Source organism: Centropristis striata, chromosome 11 (assembly GCF_030273125.1).
Source record: "Centropristis striata isolate RG_2023a ecotype Rhode Island chromosome 11, C.striata_1.0, whole genome shotgun sequence".
NCBI classification, from domain to species: Eukaryota; Metazoa; Chordata; class Actinopteri; order Perciformes; family Serranidae; genus Centropristis; species Centropristis striata.
In genome coordinates, this window is record NC_081527.1 from 24,471,904 (window position 1) to 24,496,038 (window position 24,135).

General features: G+C 38.6%; 1 protein-coding gene across 2 annotated transcripts in view; it reads right to left on the minus strand.

Annotated features, from left to right (window-relative positions):
* LOC131980646 (epidermal retinol dehydrogenase 2-like) overlaps positions 1-21,536 on the minus strand; it is a 44,977-nt gene extending 23,441 nt beyond the window's left edge. Inside the window, exons 1-6 of one of the 2 annotated variants that reach the window (XM_059344925.1) lie at positions 21,271-21,528; positions 19,872-20,199; positions 16,031-16,162; positions 14,850-14,949; positions 10,086-10,230; positions 4,357-4,482 (exon numbers count right to left, since the gene is read on the minus strand). In XM_059344925.1, the coding sequence (XP_059200908.1) occupies positions 4,357-4,482; positions 10,086-10,230; positions 14,850-14,949; positions 16,031-16,162; positions 19,872-20,192 (824 nt within the window). In that variant the 5' untranslated portion in view covers positions 20,193-20,199; positions 21,271-21,528. Of the gene's footprint in view, positions 1-4,356; positions 4,483-10,085; positions 10,231-14,849; positions 14,950-16,030; positions 16,163-19,871; positions 20,200-21,270 lie in introns of both variants that reach the window. The other variant, XM_059344924.1, reaches the window with a different exon arrangement.
* Between the last annotated feature and the right edge of the window lie 2,599 nt (positions 21,537-24,135).

Here is a 24,135-nt window from a genome sequence, read left to right on the forward strand (position 1 = left end):
CCTCCACCCTGCAAAATAAAGCTATTGTTCAGTGTGATTTTGAATGCAGGCAGATAGCTCTCTTTCCCCTCAAAGAATTTCTCCATTTGCACCAGACAACTGGATTTACATCAATACTCCTCCTGTGGCTCTGCACAGTGAGCAGCATTACATCTCCTGCCTAATCTGTCTCCAACATCAGATTATTTACATAATACATACATAATTACCTAGACTGTGGCAGTTGCCTTAGTCTAATCTGTCAAGCTAAAATTACATTTTTGGAAGGTACTGAAAGTACTTTTACACTATTCATAATGTAAAGGTAGTTTGCATTGTGTTGCAAAGTGTGTGTCACCCTGTCAGTCAGTCAAATGACTCCCTGACCCCTAAAGGGGGTGAATGCACACTCAATTTACCAATCTGCATCTATACCAAACATCTACCATGAGCTTGCTTAAATTAAGTTATGTGCATATATTTGGTGAAAAATCAGCCTCTTTCTATGCAAATGAGCCTCATTGCAAAAAAAAGGCCAATTCACAGACACCAGGAGTGTTTCCATTTTTGGAAGCCTTTTTGAAGAAAAGCCTCTGCTAAATGACTAAATGTAAATGTAAATAGCCACATGTAGTTAGAAATTATTAGTTTCTTCAGAGAGCTGGTGGTAAATGTGTGTGTCAGTGATGTATTTTCCATAGGCCAGCAGTCTGCCACTTAAGCGTTTATGGGCTTAATGAATGAATTGTCTTTATTTGCATTGCTATTTTTAAAGCAGAGCATGTCTAGGACATATAGCAAACTCTGCTATGCTACGTCATTTTTCACAAAATTAAGTTTGAGCGTATTCAAAGTGATATAGACAGTTGCGAGGTTGTTAACTGTTGGTGCGGTGATTCCGGGGTTGACATGTGACTTAATCTACTGTTGAAGTAACGTGACTGTAAGGTAGCTGCTACAAAAGTCTGCAAATCGCCTTATCTTTATCAATAATTTGGCCATGAGTCAAGTCATTCAAATGTTTCTTTTTTCACAGTTTTTGGCATACGTTTATTTTATAAAAGATATCCTTATTTATTTTTATTGAATAACACTGAATTTATGTTTCTGTAAAACAATGCATTCATGGCATCATAGTGTTTTGATATAAATAAGGTCTCACGATTATAAATTACAAAAGTTCTGATCAGTCAGGAACTGGCATGGTTTAAATAAAACACACAAGATGTTCACAATCAGGTAGCAAACTCATTAAAATATGCAGTGATTGAGATCAGTGTACATAATGAAATGCCTTTACGGCATTATTTATATGCTCTGGCAGATGAGTCTGGTCAGTGACCCATGCAGACTGACCTCCAGCTGACCTGGAACTGAACGGGCCAATCACAGCTGATGTCCATATAAGGCAAGTTTGATAGGAGCAGCTCAACTCAGGGAACTGACATCAAACTGTCAACCTAGGCAGTGCTGATCCAATATGAATCAGGATTGTGTTAGGCTGCAGTCACGCAAATACAAATTTAACATGGGCAAATGTTTGCCTCCTGTTTACTTCCATTCTAGCCAAGTAAAGGGCAAAAAAACCACATCTTTGCATAGTGCCAAGTTCAACTGTGATGAACTTTGACCTGCGATTTTACAGCCTCATCCAAAAGCAAAGGTGTGTGTGTGTGTGTGTGTGTGTGTGTGTTGACCTCAATTGGCTGTCAAACAGACAACAAACCAGCAGCTGATATCCATGTGTCACATCCTGCACAGCCCACATATTTCCTCACAGGCGATGGTCACTTGTGTGCATCTGTGTGACCTCATCCTTCCTGTGTCGTCTATTTGTCACTTCAAATGTTTTCAGAAAAGGGTAAGCCCTACGTCTCAAGCTAGACTCTTCTACCTCTTCTCTGTAGTTCCCCGGTGGTGGAATGAACTTCCAAACTCCATCTGATCTGCTGAGTCCCTCTCAATCTTTAAGAAGAGACTAAAGACCCAGCTTTGGGTTGGGCGATATGGCCCTAAAAGAATGTCACGATATTTCAGGCTATTTTTGCGATAACGACTTAAAATATATAGAAAATTATTTTTTTTAGTTTGTATAAATAAATAAAAATCTGAAATGTAGTGTGATCTCAACAGTTGCCAAATACAAAAAAAATTTCTCTTGACTCTAGAGTATGAGCAAATAATAAAAATAACCATTTAGGGGTTTCGGGGCATATTTTAATGACATTTTGTAAAGGATAATAAAGGTTCTTGTATGTTTTATTTAAGGCCTCTTATTTTGACAGTCTTCTTGTAAGTTCTGTGGTGGATTCTGTTAACACACTGTGCTTATTTTGAAAGCTGCATGTGTTTAGCGACAGAGAGTAAAGCCTGATTTCCACCAGGCGCGTTACTGCAGCGTAACGTCAGCGTCGCGTATGACGTTGCAAATAGGTAACACTCTAATCAATGAGAGCATTTCCACCGGGCGCGTAGCGTAACGTTACTGCAGCGTCGCGTCATCGTCTCTACGCGAGCATTAGGTAGGACTTCTATTTCTCCGCGAGACGCTGCCAACTCGCGTGAATCTCAACAGAGCAGATCGCACCAGACAGGAAGTCCGACTCAGATTCAGCGTAAAACACTTCCGCCCCTTTCAAAATAAAACACAATACGCAGTTCATGCAGCCTAAAACTACTTCACATCAACGTTATGTTATGACCGGGGCACCGGATCGGCAATCAATCAATCAAAGGGTCTCAGAGGATCGGCGACACGGAAGACAAGAGACTGATTGTTGAAGTGGAACATCATACAATCATTTATGACATAACATATTGTTTTTATAAGGATAGATGGTCAGATCAAGATATCTTTCACCTCAGAGAAGCAAAGTAAGTTGGTTTTTGTTGTTGTTGTTTACTTTATACACACAGTTTATCCATAGACTGTATAAATAGAGTTTAAAGTTTATCACGGGAGCTTGCGGTCTCCCGTATGGTCAGGATTATCGCGTGATCTCGTTATCTCGCGTGTATACGGCCGGCTCGCTAAACTGACGTGCTGCTGCAGTAACGCGTCCGGTGTGAATTGACAAGACGCAGCAAAAACGATGTGGAGACGTGCTGCTGCAGTAACGCGTCCGGTGGAAATCCCCAGTAAGTAGCTTTTTGTGACTAAAACAACTTTAATTGTTAGCTAATGTTTTCTCGTGGCTAACGAACGGCATAATGCAGCAGTGTGTTTGAAGCGCAGTGGGGAGGGCAGCTCGGTATATTCAGTGGTGTAAGTGTGTGAATGTGCGCGCATGTCTAGGAGAAGGACGGAGAGGTGGGTCGGGGTTTGACTGACTGGTGGCAGACACTCAACCTTTACGCCACTACATCAAGAAGTAGGAATGTTGGCAATATCATGATATGCATTTTTTTAACCATAAAAAAAAATACTGATATTATCGTGAACGATACGATATGGCACACCCCTAACCCAGCTCTTTACTGAACACCTTCACACATATAGAAAAAAAAACAAAAAAACATAAACAAGCTCTGTTTGCACTGTCCTTAAGCCCTACCTGATAGCACTTACATCCTAAGGGAGTCAAACTTAACCCATGACACTTACTCCTGTGTTGTCTTTTGACGTGATCTTGCTTGTTTTATGAACTCTCAAATGAACATTGCTCTGGATAAAAGCTTCTGCTAAATGATATTGTAGCATTGTAGAATCCCTCTGCAGAGGGACTATTGTTTCACTGTTTGTGCAGCATGTGTAAATGCCCACCATTTTTACTTCACAAAGTGATAACATGTCCATTTTAAAAGATCACTCTGCTGCCTCCAAGTAGCCTAAATAAATCTATGAATGCAGGTGTGAGGAGAACTTTCATTAGTATTTCAGTGAAGCCAATCAAACAGAACAGGTGCTGTCATTTACATGTTATTATGTTAATGTGACCTCACTGCATTCTCCAAACAGCAGTGTAATTAACAATGACACCTTTGTTCAACAGGTAGAGTTATGACTCATGAGCCAGAAACTGTGCCTTCACCTGAAAACGAAAACATATCAAAGACAACATCTGTGTTGTGTGTTTGGATCTTTTTTTTTATACCATTGCACAGTAAGCGATCCTCTGTTTCTGTGAAGACACTAAGCTTCTCAAATCTGTCAATAGGTGGCCTTTGCAGAGGTATCTCATTAGTGTGAGAATGGCCAAGTAGACTTCAGGGCTTGATATAAAGGTTTGGAGGCTAAAACAAAAGTAGAACTACTGGACATTTAGTTCTTGACTTCTCCCGTGGTTGGTAGGAACTAGTCAGTGACAGTGAGCTCTGTATGTGAGATAAAAGATGTGTGGAACTTTGGGTCATATATCAAAAAAGGTAGACACTAACTTCTTGAGAGCAACGATGAGGTACATGGTCTTGGGCAGCAGCAGGAACACCTGGTCTGTGAGCACAGCATCAATGATCTTCTTGGCTACATAGTTGGGATCCAGGATAGGCAGCAGGCTGGGCCACCTGATGAACATGAGAAAAAAAGGTTAGGAGGAAAATATATTAATATATAACCAACTAGAGATGTTCAGATACCATTTTTTCCCCTCCCGATACAGATTCAGATACTTGTGCTGTGGGTATCGGCAGATACCGAGTACCAATCTGATACCAGTATGTTATTAAAAAAAATATCATACTACACCTGCACGACTGTGATATGATTATCATTGTGGTTATTTTGGTCATTAAGCAGCGAAATCCCACATTTTTGACAGCAGACAGGGGTTGGTCATCCAGGATAATAAATTCCAGGATTTAGTCTGTTACCTTGCTTGCTTTGCGCTGTCGTCCTTCTTTTTCCCCTTTTGTTTTAGAAAATTGGTTGTGCTCTTAAGGGTGACGCGTCTTCAGGTGTTTAATTAAATTGCTTGTGTTAAAATTAGCATCACTTGAGATTTTATCTTTGCAGACATTACATGTCGCAGTCGGGAGATTCCAGTGTGAAATATTGCCACACCGCCGACATGATAGTGCTACTTAGCTTAGCTCCAAGCCTCACGTCAACCTGCTCTGACACACGTGTGTGTCTGTTGTGTTGCGTAATCAATTCCTCCTCGTCCCTCTAAAAACAGCAGGTTTGCAGCACAGTGCCACTGTTTTAAGAGCGGTGAAGAAGAACTGTGCCAGAGCTTAATGGAGCGAACCAGTAAACAGATTACTAATTTAATAAATTAGGGGTATTGGATCAGTGCCTGGAATCCAGTACTCACAGATACCGATGCCAGCATTTTCGGCAGTATCGGAGCAATTTCCGATACTGGTATCACAACTGGAACAACTCTACTACCAACAGCACTGAACCACTTCCTAGCAATTGTTAGATGGCTTGTGGATTGTTAGATCTCTTTAAAATGTCATTTTTTTCATCTCATGTACAGGTTCAAGTTGACTGAGGAGTTGCCACACAGTTGAATATCCATTACCTGTTTGGTAAGGTACACAAGATGTGCATGTAACCCTTCTTTGAACTATGGACACCAGTCGCTAAATGACAAAGACATTTAAATCCATTTAAAGCAGGTCCAAGTGTTGTTTGGAGTGATTTTAAAAGAGTTCAGATGTGAGTAGTAGAAAGTGACAGGCCAGGTGTTTGGTGCTGACGTAAAACGTGTGTCCTGGTGGCTTCAGGGGCTGCAGGCTGGATGAAGTCAGGGAGACAGAAATAAAGATGGACACAAGTCTCCAAACACCTTTAAAACCTGACCCCAGGATGTACGGGAGTTTAACGCAATGGCAAATGTGCAATGGTCTGTCTGTGTGTGTGTGTGTGTATGTGTGTGTACTGTATACAGGCAGGTAAAGAAAGACCCTGTCAGTCCAATGTCCACTATTCTGTTTGTTTGAGACCTCAGGCTAGTTGTTTGTGTGTAGCAAGAGATGAAGTGTGTTTTGTATTACACTGAAGTAGGAAGTAATTATACAATTCATTAGTTCCTAGTAGGGTTGTCAAAAGTATCGTTACCCAAAAAGTATCGATACTAAAATGTTGTATCCGGATACAATACTCATTTTCAAAAGGATCGAGTATCTGAAGCTTGTTATCATAGTTGCAGTTTATTTTTGCTATATTTGCTAAACTATTTTTTATTATAAATATTTAACCTGTGGTTCTGTTCATTTTTACATGTTGCATTTTTCTTGTTAATAAAAATATTTCTGTTAAATTTTGGGGTCTTTGTTTTTATCCTTGTGGTATCCAAAATGGTATCGAGTATCGAATATTTTCCTGAGTATCGGTATTGAGTTGAAAATGTAAGTATCGTGACAACCCTTGTTCCTACAAAAGGATAGAAAACAACTTGTTTCATTATGCAAAAATGCTTAATAATTCACTGAAATGGCTAATGACTGTCAGATTATCATACAAGCAACACTTCACATTATACAGTCATCTGATCCACTGTTGATATAATAAATAGCGTCATGAAATTTTAAAGACACAGTTCATCCCAAAATCATAAAATCTGACATGGACATTTTCAAAGGACACTTCAAGATGTCAGAATGAAAATGGGTTCTATGGGTACCCTTGAGTGTTCCCCCTTTCCCCATTTTGTTCCCTTGTGTTTGTGGATAAACACTACTGCATTGGATCAGCCCACTTGATGCTAATTCAATGCAGTTTAGAGCAGAAACCATGAAGTAAAATGTGTTTTCAAAAAATGTTATTTAAACCAACCATTATCATTTGTGCCTATTGTTTTTTAATATTTCCACATAAGTAAGGGTATGACTGGAAAGTAGGGGTGGGCGATATGGCCCTAAAAGAATATCACGATATTTCAGGCAATTTTTGCGAAAACGATATTCTTGACGATATTACGAAATACTTAAAAAGATATAGAAAATGTTTTTTTTTAGTTTGTATAGATAAATCCATCCATCCATCCATTCTCTTCCGCTTATCCGGGGCTGGGTCGCGGGGTCAGCAGGCTAAGCAGGGCATTCCAGGCGTCCCTCTCCCCCAAGTGCAAACAGTTGCCAAATACAAAAAAGAATTACCTTCAACTCTTGAGTATGAGCAAATAATAAAAAATAACCATTTAGGGGTTTAGGGGGCATATCTTAATGACATTTTGTAAAGGGAATAAAGGTTCTTGTATGTTTTATTTAAGGCCTCTTATTTTGACAGTCTTCCTGTAAATTCTGTGGTGGATTCTGTTAACACATTGTGCTCTTATTTTGAAAGCTGCATGTGTTTAGCGACAGAAAGTAAGTAGCTTTTTGTGATTGAAACAACTTTTGTTAGCTAATGTTCGCTCGTGGCTAACGAACGGCATAATGCAGCAGTGTGTTTGGAGGGCAGCTCGGTATATTCAGTTGTGTCAGTGTGTGAATGCGTGCGCATGTCTGGGAGGAGGACGGAGAGGTGGGTCGGGGTTTGACTGACTGGTGGCAGACACTCAACCTTACGTCACTACATCAAGATAATGTTGCCAATATCATGATATGCAATTTTTTAAACCATAAAAAAAATATACTGATATTACCGTGAACGATACGATATGGCACACCCCTACTGGAAAGCTGAGACTCTTTAGATTCAATGAGCCCAATTTTATTCATGCGTTTTATTTTCATTCATAGTTGCCAATTGCACTGCAGTGAGAACTAACTTTTTAAAATGACCTGCTGTGAACTCTAGCACAATCACTTTACACACTTTGTGTTAAAAGGTAATCCGGGGCCATACAGGCCATGTGATTACTATTCCCCATTCCCCATAGTGACATGGCATTACATACAACAGGATACAGACAACAATAAAGATGTTAATAAAGACAATACAATACAACAATAAAGATGACATTGACATCAGAGCCAAGAAAATATTGTGAAAAGAGATGGAGAGATTTTGTATGGTTCATTTAAGCCGAGCAGAGCTGAGCTGAAGTGATAATAGCCAATCATTTGAAGCCAGCAGAGCGCTCCAAAGTGAGCATTATTGACTTTGTGATGAAATTAGTTTCATCATTCTGAGATGTATGATGAGAGCTGGTGCCTGCAGCTCTCTTCACCAATAATCATTTTCACTGATAACTTAGAGTGTGCCGATACAACTAACCACAACCATGTTAATATAGCTATATACAATAATACATAATAATAACAATAATACTGATAATAATAATTAGTGTGCTTTAGAGTGCTTAGAGAGAATTAGAGTGCTTAACATTTAGATTAAAAAATATTAAAGCTTTGTGACGATGACTTTCACACCTGACCAAGAAGAGTTTATTCAGAGTATATTGCAGACATATATACAGTAGTTAAATTATCTCTAGTATGTTACTTAAAGACAAACAAGCACCAGCAGCAGCAAACGGCTCAACGGACATAATACTTTTTCTTGTGCTAGCCTAACTTAAGTGCCTGTGATTTCAGGTTTATGTAAGAATCCAGCCCTTTACAATCCATTTAGCCAGGTTTGAATCTTGCCATGTCTCTATTTGATGTCTAGTACTATGGTCAACTCAGTTGATTTTAAATGTGCTCTTTAAATAAAGTTAGATTAGATTTAATTGGAAAGTTCGCGGTTTCAGCCAGCCATGACATTTGTTTTCCTCCAACCATACAATGACACGTGAATCCTGTCATAAGATGATTTATACGCTGAGATCTGCGCTCATTTCTACGTTTGATTGACAAATGAGGGCCAATATGTCTCATTGTTATTACAGATATGCCTCCGGACCCCTCTTGCGTTGCTAGGTTACCAACTCACAGCACCGTTACAAAAACATCTAGGGAAAACACTGATGAATCAGTTTGTCATCTGCATAGAAATTGTAATTAATGCTGTATTTATGTATTTATGTCCCAGTGGCAGCATGTATATATAGATCAACAAAGGGCCTTGGGGAACACCACAGGTTAGAGGAGGTATCAGGAAGACTACTGTGAAATATTTCTAGTGATACTCAATTCATGCAACTCTAAGACTGTTTAGAGACCAGATATGCAGAAATATTCAAATACAATAGAGAAAAAACATTTGTACGGCATGAGACATTCAGATATCTTGACAGAGGTCAAGGGATCCCTTTCAAAATGGCCATGTCAGTTTTTCCCTGTATTATGACTCGGTTGTTACCAAGGTTATAATGGTTTTGTTTTTTTCCATTAGTTTTAGTTTTAGTTTTAATTTCGTTGTCAATTTTTATTTTCAAATTCAGTTAGTTTTAATTTGTTATTGGAGTGTGTTTGCTAGTTTTAATGAGTTTTTATTTTTGGGAATATGCTTAGTTTTAGTTTAGTTTTTATTAGTTTTAGTTTTTTTGTAATGGGGTATTTGTTTGGTGCGAGATTCAATAAGGTCACAATAAATGTTCCTTTATTTCCTTTGTCTGATTCATCTCAGCCCCAATAAGGTTATTAAGTCATAAAACCAAATAGATGAAATAGATTTCATATCAACCAAAAAGGTGTGAAAACTTCGGTATGAAAAAAATTGACAGACGAAAACTTACCACATTTTCACTATAATTTTAGTTAGGGTTAGGGTTATTTTTCGTTAACTATAATAACCTCGGTTGTTACCAGTGGATTCCTAAAGTCTTCCAGTTTCAAATGATACCATCTTTAATGTTGTGTTATTGAGCCTGCTACACCCTCTGAAACACAGAACTTCAGCCAGGCATGCAAGTGGTCAAGTGGTTGGCATCCCACCTCCAAAATACAACAAGACCCAAACATGATTCCACAGTTTTTAGGAATTCCTTTGCATATTTTATGAGAAACCCTTAACAAACATTTCTGAGTAACCCCCCTTCCTTTTTTTTAATCTAATATTTAAAAAATTTTGTCAGTGGCTGTATATGTGTGTCTGTGTTTGGATGTTTGGGCAGTTGTTTGTGTTGTGTCATGGGTGGATGTTGTAGAAAAAAATAAAAAATGTTCTCCCTGTACAGTGATTGTCTTATACATGCTTTGTCATCAATAAAAAGCCCATTGAAAGGAATTCCTTTGCATTGGGCATCAATCATTTTTAAAAACGTGCACAATTTGCATGCCTGTAGATATAAAAAAGCAGTGAAAGGTAAACATCATGTAAAGAGACCTACTTAGTTTGACATCCATCGAACATTCCAGTGTTAATGAAGTACGGGCAAACAATGGTGGTCTTGATGCCATCTTTCCCAGTTGCCAGGAGCTCCAGACCCACAGACTCTGCAAAACCTACTGCTGCAAACTTACTGCCACAGTAATCTGCAGGGAGAAGGGAAAAACAATGTGAAAAGGATAATCACTTCTTAGAAGTCCAGAGGTCAGTTTAGGCCATTAGTTGTCATTTAGTCAGGATACACTCCAACAGGACAGGTTATGGCAACTTATTTCTTTGGATAATTGTTATTTTCTATCATATACAAATGGACCTTGATGGTGGTTATATCTCTAAAACCCAGAGCTTTCCTAAATACCTTCAGATTTCAGTGAACATGTAAGTAATTCAATAATCTTTTCTAATCAGGACAGACACCTGACTATATGGGAAATAACTTAAGAAATAGACATCATCAAAATCTGAAAGACCTATGCATCCACACTAGGTCAGGTGGGCGGGCTGTCTGTCGAATCACCTTCATATGGAGTTAGACTTTCAAACATTTCAGTCAGGGATCCCTGCCGGGTGGTACAGGACTTTTTGTTTTTTTACCGAGGCCATCGTCACAGCAGCAGAATGTCAATTTGTTGCTTCTTCTTCATTTAAGCAGCCTGTGCTGCTCTTGTTCTTCTTCTCTTGGTTTAATGGCAGATCGCTTTTGAGTTGAATACCACCATCTATTGTCCCACTGCTCTGCTCCCGCTAGCATGTCACATGACCGGAGTATAATCGCGGCCTTTGCGGTTAGAAAATCGTGTTTTATCATATCGCGATATAATGCAAATGTGATTAATTGTTTAGCCCTATTCCACACTAGTGTTTTCACAAAGATCTCTGTCCATAATGAAATATCAGAACAAGAGGAAAATATTTTATCCAAGTCTTTAATAGGGTTGATGACAACAGCTGCTCTATAAAGAGTGACTGCAGAGAAAGGTAAAGGTGACACAAAGCTGTCTTTATGAGTCAATTAGCACACAGCCCCACCCGGACAGTGTTTGACCAGGCTGCGACCAGCGTTTTACCAAAGCTCTGTTTTCCACATCCACACATCTCACATATTCGGCCAGCCTGTGGAGATTATGGAGAATTATTCTTTCTGTGTCTGAATAGCCCAGAGGACCTGCATAACATCAGCTTCATCACTTGTCCATGTCTGTGACATGCCCGCACACTCGCATGCAGCACTAAATGACTTCATGCAGTAACCCTTCATCCTCACTGCACGTTAGAGCAAGCCTGCATATGGAGACAGCCAGTGTACTATAGAATACTATATATTATATATAACTCTGACTGGACATCTAAGGACAACCTAGTACTCGTACAGGTGACTGTATGAAATGAAAGGCAAGTACTTGGTTACTGAGGATTTATTTTTTTCTTTCAGAAAACGGAATTCCCCAGCTATTTTAAATTATACCTCCAATGAAATATGATTCCGAATTATATTGTTAAATATATGTATAAATTATCAGAGGTAATATCTCAATGTAATTTACACAATTGTGTTAAATTCAAAGAGTCTCTTCTGCCTTTTAGAGTTGGCGTTTCTTATTTCTCCAGTTACAGAGCGTGGGTAAGCACATTCTACTATCAAATGTGTTGTTTTATAAATCCTCAAGTTGGCTTAAAAAGTGACATACGCCTTCTTCTAGGCCTTCTAGACTGTAGCTTTCATATTAAAAGATGGCAAACCTATGCAAAATGTACTTCTACATGTATCAAACTGTGCTCCTGTCAGGTTCTGGCACCTTTCCTTGATACATCCCAAACAAAGTGAATTTGAGTGCACCTGTAGGAGCCACCACCCACGCCCTGGCTCCTCCCCGACAAGTGATTATGCAAATAAAATGTAAATGACATAAAATACACCGGCTTGTTCACTGACTTTAAAAGACCAATGGACAATCAACCTGCTGCCAGGAAAAAGGAAGAATCTCACTACATGTGAGATCGACTTGCTAATCTCTTAGGTGGAGGGAGGGAAAAAGGAAAAATTTTGGTGGTCTCAGCTCTGGAATCAGCAATACATGCGAACAGAGTGGCAAGGTATCACCAGCCAGAAGCCCAAAGTCATGAAAAAGTGGTCTGACATTAAGGTGAGTTCAGAGAAGTTTTGCATTCATGTAATACATGGTACACATATTCTCCTGGATGATGTGTCGTGCTAAAACATCTCTTGCCTTAACCCCTGTAGGGTGGACGTTCGAGAGAATATAATATATATATATATATATATATATATATATATATATATATATATAAAATAACGTTCCATGCAGGGGTACTCACTGGGGTACACTGCATCTTCTCAGATAGATAGATAGATCCTTTAATAATCCTTTACAGGAAATCACAGTGTCACAAACAGCGTATGGACAGACATAACAAACATACATTCCCTCATATAGCTAAAATACCTTTAAAAAAGATAAGATAGTTTGTCCTGTTTAATTTAAAGAAAGAAGACAGGACAGACTCCAGTAATTATCTTGTGTCATGGCTACATCTGTTACATAATCCTACTCAGGCAGGGTTCCATCACTGATACGGTAAGAATATCATCTCATAAGGTGAGAGTGTGACTCGGTCGTGAGTGTGACGATGTACTAAATTGTCATATTCTTTGGTAATGAAAATATCATCTTGTCTTCCTAGTAAATGGTTAATGTACTGCACCAGTATAGCACGTTTCTAGTCAAAGAGACAACTCAGTGTTGTATAATCATCTTTGGGGCAATACAATTTTTAAATATTACATTTGAAAAGTTTGAGGTCCATTTGAAGTTTCCAGCTTTACGTGCTGTACTCAGAACTGCTGGTTCTAAACAGAAAAGGTTCTTGTTTGTCCAGCTTTAGGATTTATTTGTGTCGTTGTAGCCCCTGAGCACTTCCCACAGTAGAAGTGTACTGATAAACAAAGGTCTTTAAACACCGCCAACATGAGGTAGGAGAACATTTGACAATGAAGTGGTGTGACGATCATTTTTTGTGACGTCCTTAGATTTGCTATGGCCCAAATTACATATTCATAATGTAGCGTGTCAACATTCACTTCATGACATAACCTGACTCTCTCCTTGTTCAGAATGAACTGACCTTAATTACTGGCGTTCCATTACTTTCTGTTTTCATACATGAATAATTTAGAAACAGGTGAATAACGTTTTACCCATGATCAAAGCCTTGGACCTGAGGCTACAACAGCTCTGGAGTTTAGACACACACACACTCAGCTATCACAGTGAGATTAGAACAGAGTTCAGGGTGTGTAGTACTTTAACAAAGATAAGATAATGATTCAGTTACTCTTTCACTTTGACAACAAACTATAGTAATAGAGACTTTAGCTACAGATGCTACACTCCCTGCTTCTTAAGACTGTGTTTGTTTTCGTTAACTATAACCTTGGTGCAAACGAAATAACGAAAACTAGAATTGTAAAAACATTTTCTTTAACTGAAATAAAAATAAAAACGAAAGTTAAAAAAAATGATAACTAACTGAAACTGTATTGTGTGGTTACAAAAGTAATTAAAGCTAACTAAAATTATAGTGAAAATGTCTTTCGTTTTCATACATAATCCAGTGTTTCTATTAGAAAGAGGATTCTGTTAGTGAACATACAGGAACACATGGTAAATGTTTACTGAGACTGGGATGTCTACACTCTAACCAAAATTCAAAACACCTGGAACTGTAAGAGTTAATCACCTTGCTGGGGCTGAGATGGATAAACCAAAGGAAATAAAGGCAAAATTATTATTATGACCTCTTTGAATCTCGCACCCCACACATAGCCACATAGACATTACAAAAAATCTAAAACTAATAAATATGAAACTAAAACTAGCAAACTCACTTTAAAAACGAACTAAAACTGAATTTGAAAACAAAAATTAACAACGAAATTAAAACTAAAACTAATGAAAAATCCAAAACTATTATAACCTTCGTTTTCACAAAGCACTACAACAGTCTTGGAGATAAAGCCTCGACTGTAGATCATAAAACATGGACGACGGTTGTAAGCTTCGGGACAAGGCCAGAGGAAATATCTGTTCACATACATGATCAAAGAATGCCTTCACCTTAACAATCACTTTGAGAGTCAACTGCACGTCTTTGGACTGTGGCAGAGAACCGTGCTGCCATGAGGAGACAGTGCTAACCACGGCACCGCTGCGCTGCCAACAATGGAGACTAAATGCAATGCTCATAAAAATGGTAACAAGTATGAAAGCATTCAACTTACAGATAAAACTAAATCAACACATTTATTTGAATGGCATGAAAGACAAAGGCCCTCATTTATCAAACAAGCGTACGACTGAAAGTGAGCATAAACTGGGTGTACGATCATTTCTACTCAAGGCTCGGCATTTATCAATGTGGACGTGAGCGGAGGGTACGATCAGATCTCAGTCTGCTCTCAGCTCGTGTACGCAAATTAGAGTCAGCGTGAAGTCCACACGTCTGAGAATTGATCTAAGACTATTGTATCGATGCCTGGAGCTGATAAAACTCTGCCGTGTTTTGATTTTAATGGTGACAAAGCAAAACATGTTTAAAATTATGTTTTAATGATAAATGATATAGCCTAAATAAATACTGACTGATCACCAGACTGCCAACTTTCTTCAGACTTTCTAATTTTTCTTTTAACAAAAACAGACGGTGTAACAGAAGGGACACATATGTTAAGGAGGAGAAAACACACCTGCCAATCCATTGACTCCGATGAGTCCAGCGGAACTAGCAATGCTGACAAGATGGCCATGGTTGTTGGCAATCATGGCGGGAAGGAATGCCTTGTATGTCTACACAGAGACAGAAAACACAAACATGACACAAAATATAGAAACAAACATGGATTTGATTAGGCAGTATGGAGGACATCACCAATTAAATACAGTGCATATCACTTGATTATCAAATCAAAATTTAACTTAAGTTTTTCTCGTGCTTTCAACTGCATCTCATGTTCTTTCGGAGCAGAGGAAGTTTGCTTAATAATCATCACGTGACCTTAGTAAAGAACCGTAGTCATGTAAGTTACCGTCAATTAAAAGTCAAGTGCAAGTCTCTATGACAAACTGTTCAGTAGTTGAGAAAAGGGGGCGTGGCTAATCAAAAGGGATGGGAATTTATGGAATATTGTTATGTAGAACTGTTCAGTGATGGACCATCATCATGCATGACAAGTTTGAGGCAGATTGGACAATACGTGGTCAAGTTATACAGTCTTGTGTTTTATGAAAAAACGCCAGATTTTGCCACCATTCCACGCCCACATCGTGTGTCTGCAAAGCTTTTAATACATTTTGATGTCAAAGGCCTTGTGATCTATCGGATTAAATCTGTAGCAGAAGTTTAAAATGTCTAAACGTCTAAAATGGCATTTTCGATCCAAGATGGCCGACTTCCTGTTCGTTTTTGGATATGGCTTCTAGAGACTTTTTGGTGCGTCTTCCCATTATACATGTATGTACCAAATTTCATGTCTCTACGACAAACCTGTTTTAGGGGCTCAATTCTAAGGAGCGCTAGTAGGTCATTTTGCCGCGCCGATTTCTGAAACCAATGAAATACATACATTTTCGACGAGATTTAATTTTGTCCCAAGTTTGGTGAGTTTTGGAATATGATAAAGCCCTCAAAAATGTGATTAATTTGCCGCTATAATTATAAACGGAGCAATTTCAATCGGGCCCTAAATATATGGTGTCCATAATCATTGTGGTGGAGCACATAAACAACATTCTTACAAAGAGATAAAGAGATGCTAAATGGGAACTGGAGCCCAGGATAATAAATTATTCAGTCAAGAAATAGCCTCCAGAAGAAGTCCTTTGAATCAAAGTGAAGCTGTGTAGGGTTTTCTAACTGTGTCTCACTGACCCAGAAGTGAGCCATAGTGTTGACCTCCAGCGTCTTCTCGATCAGGGAATCTGGAGCATCCATAAACTTCTTTCCTGTTACGATGCCAGCATTGTTCACCAGAATGCTGACGTCGCCCACCTCTCGCTTCACCTGCATGAAGAAAAGAAAAAATGGCTGTCATGTATGATGTAATACCCTTTGGTAAAAAAATGTCCCAAGGGCAGACAGAGTTCCCAAATATGCAAATTTGTGAGAATATTGAGTCACTGTTCCAAAATGAGCTTGTTTACATCATACATGAAATGTCTTAAGAGCGGCTGTGACTTTCTTCTTCTATCAAGCAGACTAGGGATCAGATCACAGCAGCCAGTTCTGTTTTTGGAATAAAGGGTTGGAAATTAATGCTTTCTTTGTATTTTTTTGTTTATCTGATTCATCGATTAATCTACAAAATAATCAACAGATTAATTGATTATTAAAATAATCGTTAGTTGCAGCCCTATTAGCAACACACATATTTACCCATATTTATGTGAAAATTGTCAGGAATTCATGATTTGAAATCATTTTGAAAATGCTCAATAAAATCTATTTTAAAGAAAGGAAAGATAGTTTAACACCCAGCAACTTAAAAACAATTTCAAATTTCAAATTGTCAAGCAGAAATAAATTCCTGGTGTTCACCTGAACAATAAACTGAAATAGACACACAACACAACTGCAATTATTATGAAAGGTCAGAGCAGATTCCATCTACTCAGTAGACTAATGTCTTCTGGGCTGCAGGGGGCATCCTGAACAACTTTAATGCCACTCTAATGGCACCATCCATCTTTTATGAAGTGGTCTGCTGCTTCCTGTCCGGAGCAGCTGCTCCCAGTAAACCACACACACCAAAGCCCACAATAACCTTATATCACTTCAATGTACACAAACTGTGCAATATCAGTACCTTCTCAGGTTGATGTGATACTGTGAAATATTTCACTCAGTTATTTTTATTTATTTATTGTTAAATTTGTTGTATTTCGTCTGATTTATATTGCTTTGTTACTATTAATTGTTATTTTATTCATGCTTCTTCTATTTTTACTATCCACTTGGTACTGTAACATTGGAAATTCCCTGTTGAGGGACATATAATGCAATATCTTATCTAAGCTGATTGTACTTGACCTGAGTACTGCCTTTGATACAGGAACCACCAGATTATGTTAGAAAGATTACGTGACTTGGCCTGTTGAACATTTTAAGCGGAAAACAGACAAGACCAGTGACCTGCCTCTGAAGTTCAACGTTACGTAACTGATCAAAATGACAGGCAGCTGTAAAGAAGCTGGTCCCTGAATGTTTTTTACACTGCTCTTTGCAAATAAAGATCTAGTGTGTATTTTTTTCTGTTAGCTTTGTATACTTTACACAGTTTTCACAGGTTGGTATAGGTTTTACTGAAGACTCCATGACTCCTGACTTCTAGCCTGACGCTAAAATGAGCATCTCTCTTGACCCCAGGGCGTAAAACCTACCAGTTGTCTGTTACTACTAAACATCAGTGGGAGACGAGGTGGCAGCTTGACACTCACAAGGTATTTTACACTAATCTCTTGCAGAGATTATGTTGGAAGATGCTGAGCACAGGATTCTGTTAGCCCTCTACTGTCAGCTTGTCAGGTAGTGGCACGTTGTGTGCTGAGGAATCTGTTTAATAGCCGTTTGTCTTATTTATTATTGGAGTTATTCTTATTGAATGCCTTTTTAAAAAAGAATGATAATAAAGATGCCATTTGAAGCTGCCATTAACACAGGTTTGTTGTGATAACCAACCTGATTGTTGGTGGCTCTCCTGCTCAGCTGAATTTATTCATGACATACCCTGCCCATGTTTATTCAATAACGCATCAGTTTACACAACAACTCTCCCTCCCCTGCCTCAGGGCAGGGATAGCCAGTCTGAAAGCTGATTGGCTAACTAAAGTGCTTTTCTAGTCGCTTTGGGATTCACTCACACACCGATGAACGGTGGAATGAATTTGGTTCAGTATCTTGACCATGTAGGCATGTAGACAGGCTTCAACATGTAGGCTGCCATGGGGAACGAACCACCGGCCTTCCATTCAGTTGGCGACTGCTCTACCAACTGAGCCAAAGCCAATCCAATGTTAATAATAGACTTTCCATGGTGCAGAGCCACATGACAAAACTTTTTTACAAATAAATAAATAAAATTGACTTGACATTTACCATTATCAAAAAAGGCAGCTTAGGTGTACCGAGTCAGGCGAGAGCAAGAGAGGGAGAGAAAAGCCACTGCCAACTGCTAAGCTAATGTGGCTAACAGAACTGAATAGTGAGTAAACAGCTGTGGCAAAGGCTGCTGTTGTGAGATAACAGGTGAAGGGTTATAATAGTTTTGGATTTTTCATTAGTTTTAGTTTTTTTGTTTTCAAATTCAGTTAGTCAAATTCAATTTGTTTTAAGAGTGAGTTTCCTAGTTTTAATTTGTTTTTATTTTTTGGAACATGCTTAGTTTTAGTGTTCGTTTTAGTTTTTTTGTAATGGAATATTTATTGGGTGCGAGATTCAAAAAAGTCACAGTAAATGTTGTTTTAATTTATTTCCTGTCTGATCCATATCAGCCCCAATAAGTTTATTAAGTCATAAAGCCAGATGGATGGAAAAAAGTTGACAAAGACAAAAACAAAAGACATTTTCACTATAAATTTAGTTAGTTTTGTAACCACACAATAGCATTTCAGTTAGTTATCGTTTTTTTAAAAACTCTCGTTTTTATTTTTATTTCAGTTCATTTCTTTTTTCAATTTTTATTTTCGTTATTTCGTTTGTTCTGGGCTCAGCGTTACCCCTAAAATCCAGCGGGGCCATCCGCATAGCGTGAGGAAGCATCTCGACGCTCGGCCACGCGTGCATTACACTTGACGCAAGTGACATGCGTCAAGCTGGATGGAGAGCAGATCGTTCTGACAGGAAGTCAGACTGAAATTGCAGAGCGAATCCGGTCGTTTTTCAAAATAAAACACAATGAGCAGACTCCATGTCATTTTACACACCGCTAGATCAACATTACGGCTAAATGCTTTTGTTAACTAAAACACAGACACAAAGCTTTCATTCACGTAGCTTATAACTAATTTAGGCAGTAAACAGAAGTACACAGGCTACAGCATAAAATGCATGAAACAACAATAAACACAAGTTAAATCACACAAAAAACACCAAGGACATTTAACTGCGAAGCCTATAGCAAATGTCGACGAAAACTATCAAATCGGCAAGTGAACACTGTCGGACAAAAGTTAAACACCGTCGTACAAAAGTTAAACACTGTGGCGCACGAAAGACGATCCACTTTTTAAAACACTTCTGGTGGGTGTTGACGCCTTGTGGAGGACGGACCAAATACGTGCTGCGGACAGTCCCGGTGGATTTTCATGAGATACTGCAGTCTCACGATGTTTTATGGGGACTGGATATGCTAATTGGGCTCCATTCTAAGAAAACAGGTAGGAACAATTTAGCAGTTTAGGAAGAGATATTGAGTGAATGAGGCCCAACAGTCCCAACAGTATCTGGCTCAAAATCAAGTGCTGTTCAGACTGTAATCTCAATAGAAGCCTGTCTGATTGCGTGTCTTGTTGTGTGTCTTGCCCCATCAGATCTGACATCATACACCGATACTGTATCTGGTACCAAATGAAGGCCAAAAAATCAACAAAGATCAGCAATAAACTAAGGAGGCCAACACTGCACAGCTGGTTGAGTACAGCAAGCCAAGCATGGTACCTAGTGAAAAGACGGAGGTGGAAGTGTGGTGGTTTTATCAGGTTTTAAGGAGGCTTACCTGGTCAGCCACTCTGTACACCTCGTTCTTGTCGCTGCAGTCACACAGGTAGAAGTGGACTCTGCTGGCTCCACTCTGTTTAGCCAGACGAGCGGTTTCTTTCATCCCATCCTGGTTAATATCCCACAACACGAGCACAGTGTCAAGAGCTGCAAACTCCTGAGCCATGAGGCGTCCGATCCCGCTACCTGCCCCTGTGATCAGCACCACCTCACCAGATATGTTCTTCTTCCTCATGGGCACAAAGAGGTGGATGAAAGATTCCACATTGTACCAGATGGACAGAAGGAGAACTTGGATTGTTTCCAGGAAGAAATTCATGATGGATCTAGAAAAGAAAGAAAGCGGACACAGTAGAAAGAAACATAATGGGAGAGCAGGGTGAACTGAGGTAAAAACTTTAAGTGGTAATTACATTAGCAGTGTAATAGCAGAGTTGGGCTACATGGCTCCAAACAGTTTGAAACAGTTCAGTTTCAGCATCAACTGTTTGGGACATATTTAATGTGTATGGCTATTATTTAAAATTAGGGCTGGGCGATATGGACCAAAAGTCATATCCTTATATATTAAGGCTCAATATCGATATATATTCTGATATTTTTATCGCAAAGTGAGAGCACATGTTCAGTCAAAGCCAAATATGACATGTCACAAGTAGTTTTATTGAAACTTTTTATTTAAGTGAACATAAATACTGTATAACAGGAGTACCTTTTTTAAAAAAAAATCAAAGCTCCATAAAGTGCACATTTAGATTAAAAAAATATTTAAAATAAAAATAGGCTATGAAATAAAATAGGCCAATCTGTTTCTGAAATAAATATATTTATAAGAGAAAATAATATCAAACATTACAAAAGAACTAAATATGACAAACCCTAGTAAGGGCAGCATTTATATAGAAAGAAAGGGGGGGAAAATGAACTATATCGATGTATGAGATATGTTTTTAAATGTGATACAGAATTAGACCATATCAATATATCTTTTATATCGATATATCGCCCAGCCCTATTTAAAATGTCATCCACAAGCTAAATTGGTAATGAAGAGGCAGTCCATGTTGGAGGAGTGGGGTTGTGTGCTAATTGAGCAATGGATTAATCAACTAATTATTTCAGCATGAGAACTAATACTTAGGCTACCATGTTGTTTAATACATTCACTTTTAACTCTTCTGACTCCACACTTTGAATAAAAAAACATTAGAGTGGTTACGTTCACAAGCTCACACTGTACGCAACTTTTATCTCCTGACTAAGAAATTAGACTTTAAAAGCCACCAAACCTTTCAGAGTTCACTGCGCCATCAACTCAACATTACGTCAATATAACGACTTTTTGCAAGAACCGCGGAAAAAAAAAAAGTAGTGACATAAGCGTTTTAGTAACTTACCCAGAGAAGTCTCAGTGAGGACGGTGGACGCTGAGAGCCGTCTGGTCCTGTAACGTTCACTTTATCAGCTTTACGGAGACCTTTGCTCCGCACACAGTTACAACACAGCAGCTCTGCTCCTATCGACCGTCTGTTATCACGGACAGCTTGACGAGTCCGTGAACGTACCGTGGTGCTGCGTCTGTCTGACAGTGTGTCCCGGTAAAGCTTCAGTGTTTTCTGTTGCCTCAGGAGATTGTTTTGTGTTTTCACATCAAACACTCTGCTCCCAGGGAGAAGCCGGATGTGTCACGTGACGGGCCAACAACCACTCCCAGCTCCGCGCGGCTCCTCTGTCCCGCCAAGAATTGTGGGACTTGGAGTGTGTCTTTTTCACGTCTTAATTCAGGGGTCGGCAACCTGCGGCTCCGGAACCACTTGGCTCTTCAGGCTGTCCTCAGTGGCTTCCTGTGGCAAAATGAAACGTTTATTTCTTTATATTTTAAATTTAATTTACATATTATTTTATTTATTATTTATTTAATTTATATATAATTTTTTAATTTATCATTGGTGTAGGCCCAAAGCAATTTGTATTCTTCAATTGTAAAAATGTATACGGCTGTAGTATATTTTATGTTACAAGTTGTATATTTTATGTTACTCTTAATGTAAATGTTCTGTTTTACTAAAGAAGCTACAGTCTGACCTTTTGTTCAGAACAGAACTGAAACAACTGGTTTAAACCACAATAATGAAATATAGGATCTGGGATTTGTCAGATAGTAGAGGATGTGGATTTTGAATATAAACAAGTATAGGTTGTATCCTTTTAAGGTTAAAAAGTAGACTTAGCAGCGTGCTCGTTCCCGGGAAAACGTGCCCATGCGTTGGGTATGGGCTGGAACATTCAAATTAAATGGACAGACAGAAAAGGCAGAGAGAACAAGGGCTGCAATGGACTCGGGACCACCTTTTTTTCAGCAGCCTTGAAATTGTCAATTGCCACTGTACCTAGTCAGTGTATTCTGATGTCCGATAATAAAGGATAGCTGTGTTGTAACCTGAAACCAAGCAAGCTTATTAACTAGACGCCTTTAGGGACCTGCAAAAAATGCCAATTGGGTATATGGGAACCTATTATACCTACCCAAATGGCATCTCCTACTATACTACAACCTTTGAAACCCCTGAAAAACTCTTGGACACAGATGTCTTCAGTTGGACCTTTAAAGAGAGAGCTGGTCCAGTGCCTCCTGTACCAGGGTTTACTCAGGATCTAACAGCATGAATTGTGTTATTTTTCTGTCCTATGTTGGTGCTTGGCGGAATAAAGCCTGTGGATTCGACTCCTACTACTGACTTCTCCTGTCTTTTAACCCTGTATGTGTGGCAAGGTGTGCTACCTTAGTATTGTGGCAAATACTACACCATAGGACTCAAGAACCTTCCAAACAAGGCTGTTAAGTGGAATTATCTGCCTCCAAAAAATCTAAATGTAGTGGCCAAGTCCCCCCAAAAATGCCAAATTTAAGGCTTTTGGAACATTTTACCTTTGCAGATTAGGCAGGCCTCATCACTGAAGAAATCTTAAAATCAATTTTTATCCACTGGCTTTTATCTCAACATGAGCCTTTGCTCTGTTTTATTTGTTCTTTGTGGTTTTTAAAATTAAGATTCATTTTAAAACCCACTTTTATTTACTGGTTTTTACCCAGCATGAGGCTCGCTTTGTTTTGGTCGTTTTTACTTGTTTTCTGTTTTCATTGTCTGGTCTGTCCTGCCATGTACAGCGCTTTGTATCAGCTAATGCTGTTTCAAAGGGCTCTATGAATAAAGTTGATTTGATTTAAAATTGCATTCGACAAACCACTGGGTGATGTTACAGTGGCAAAAATATATGTTCTTCTTGTACACAGTCTATGGACATGCCCCTGAGGACACATGGAGTCAGGACACTGCAGTCTGCTTTGAGGTGAGGCCTGACATGTTTTGGCCCTACTCAGGAGGAGGTCCATCTCTGGCATGACTCAGCACAGCTCTGCTCAAACCTTAACCCTTTGATGCACAACATATGGGCATCCCTTTTAATGCACAACATGGGTTAAAAATGACCCTCATTCATTTTGCATGTTAATTAATGCTGCTGCTGTGTTTCTTTGCTTTATCTTTTTAAATCAGTTTATTTTATGATTGAATAGTCCAAGTATTCTTTAAATCTTTTTTTTTTAATACCGATCATTATATCCATTTTTCCTTTCATACTTTATGAAGAAAAATAGTTTTTGTATTATTACATCAATTTTACACACACATGGGTCAAAAATGACCCATTCATCCACATTTGATTTAAAATTAAATGACCTAATACTATAATAATAATGAGTTGTTTCAAATAGTTACTTTAGCAGTAGTCATATATTTAATATATTTACAGTGTATCTGGAAGGTATTCACAGTGCTTCACTTTTTCCACATGTTATGTTACAGCCTTATTCCAAAATTGATTGAATTCATTTTCCTTAAAATTATACATACAATACCCCCATAATGCAATTTTTGACCCATGTTGTGCATTACAAACGTAGTGATACAAAAAAGGGTTTTTTATTCAAAAATTCAGAAATGAAAACAAAAAATTAGGATGTATGATGATCAAAAACAAACTAATTGAGGAAAACCTGGAATATTGAATGATGAAATTAATTTATTGCAAAGATATAGAATATAAAAACTCAGTCGGGTCACTTTAGACCCATGCTGTGCATCAAAGGGTTAATAGTAATAGTTCATATGTGACAGCTACAGTTGTACAGTCGGCTCTGGTTTGGACTTTGTTTTGTTTTTAGCTTCTGCCTGTCCTTCCCCCCTCCCTTTTCTGTTCTC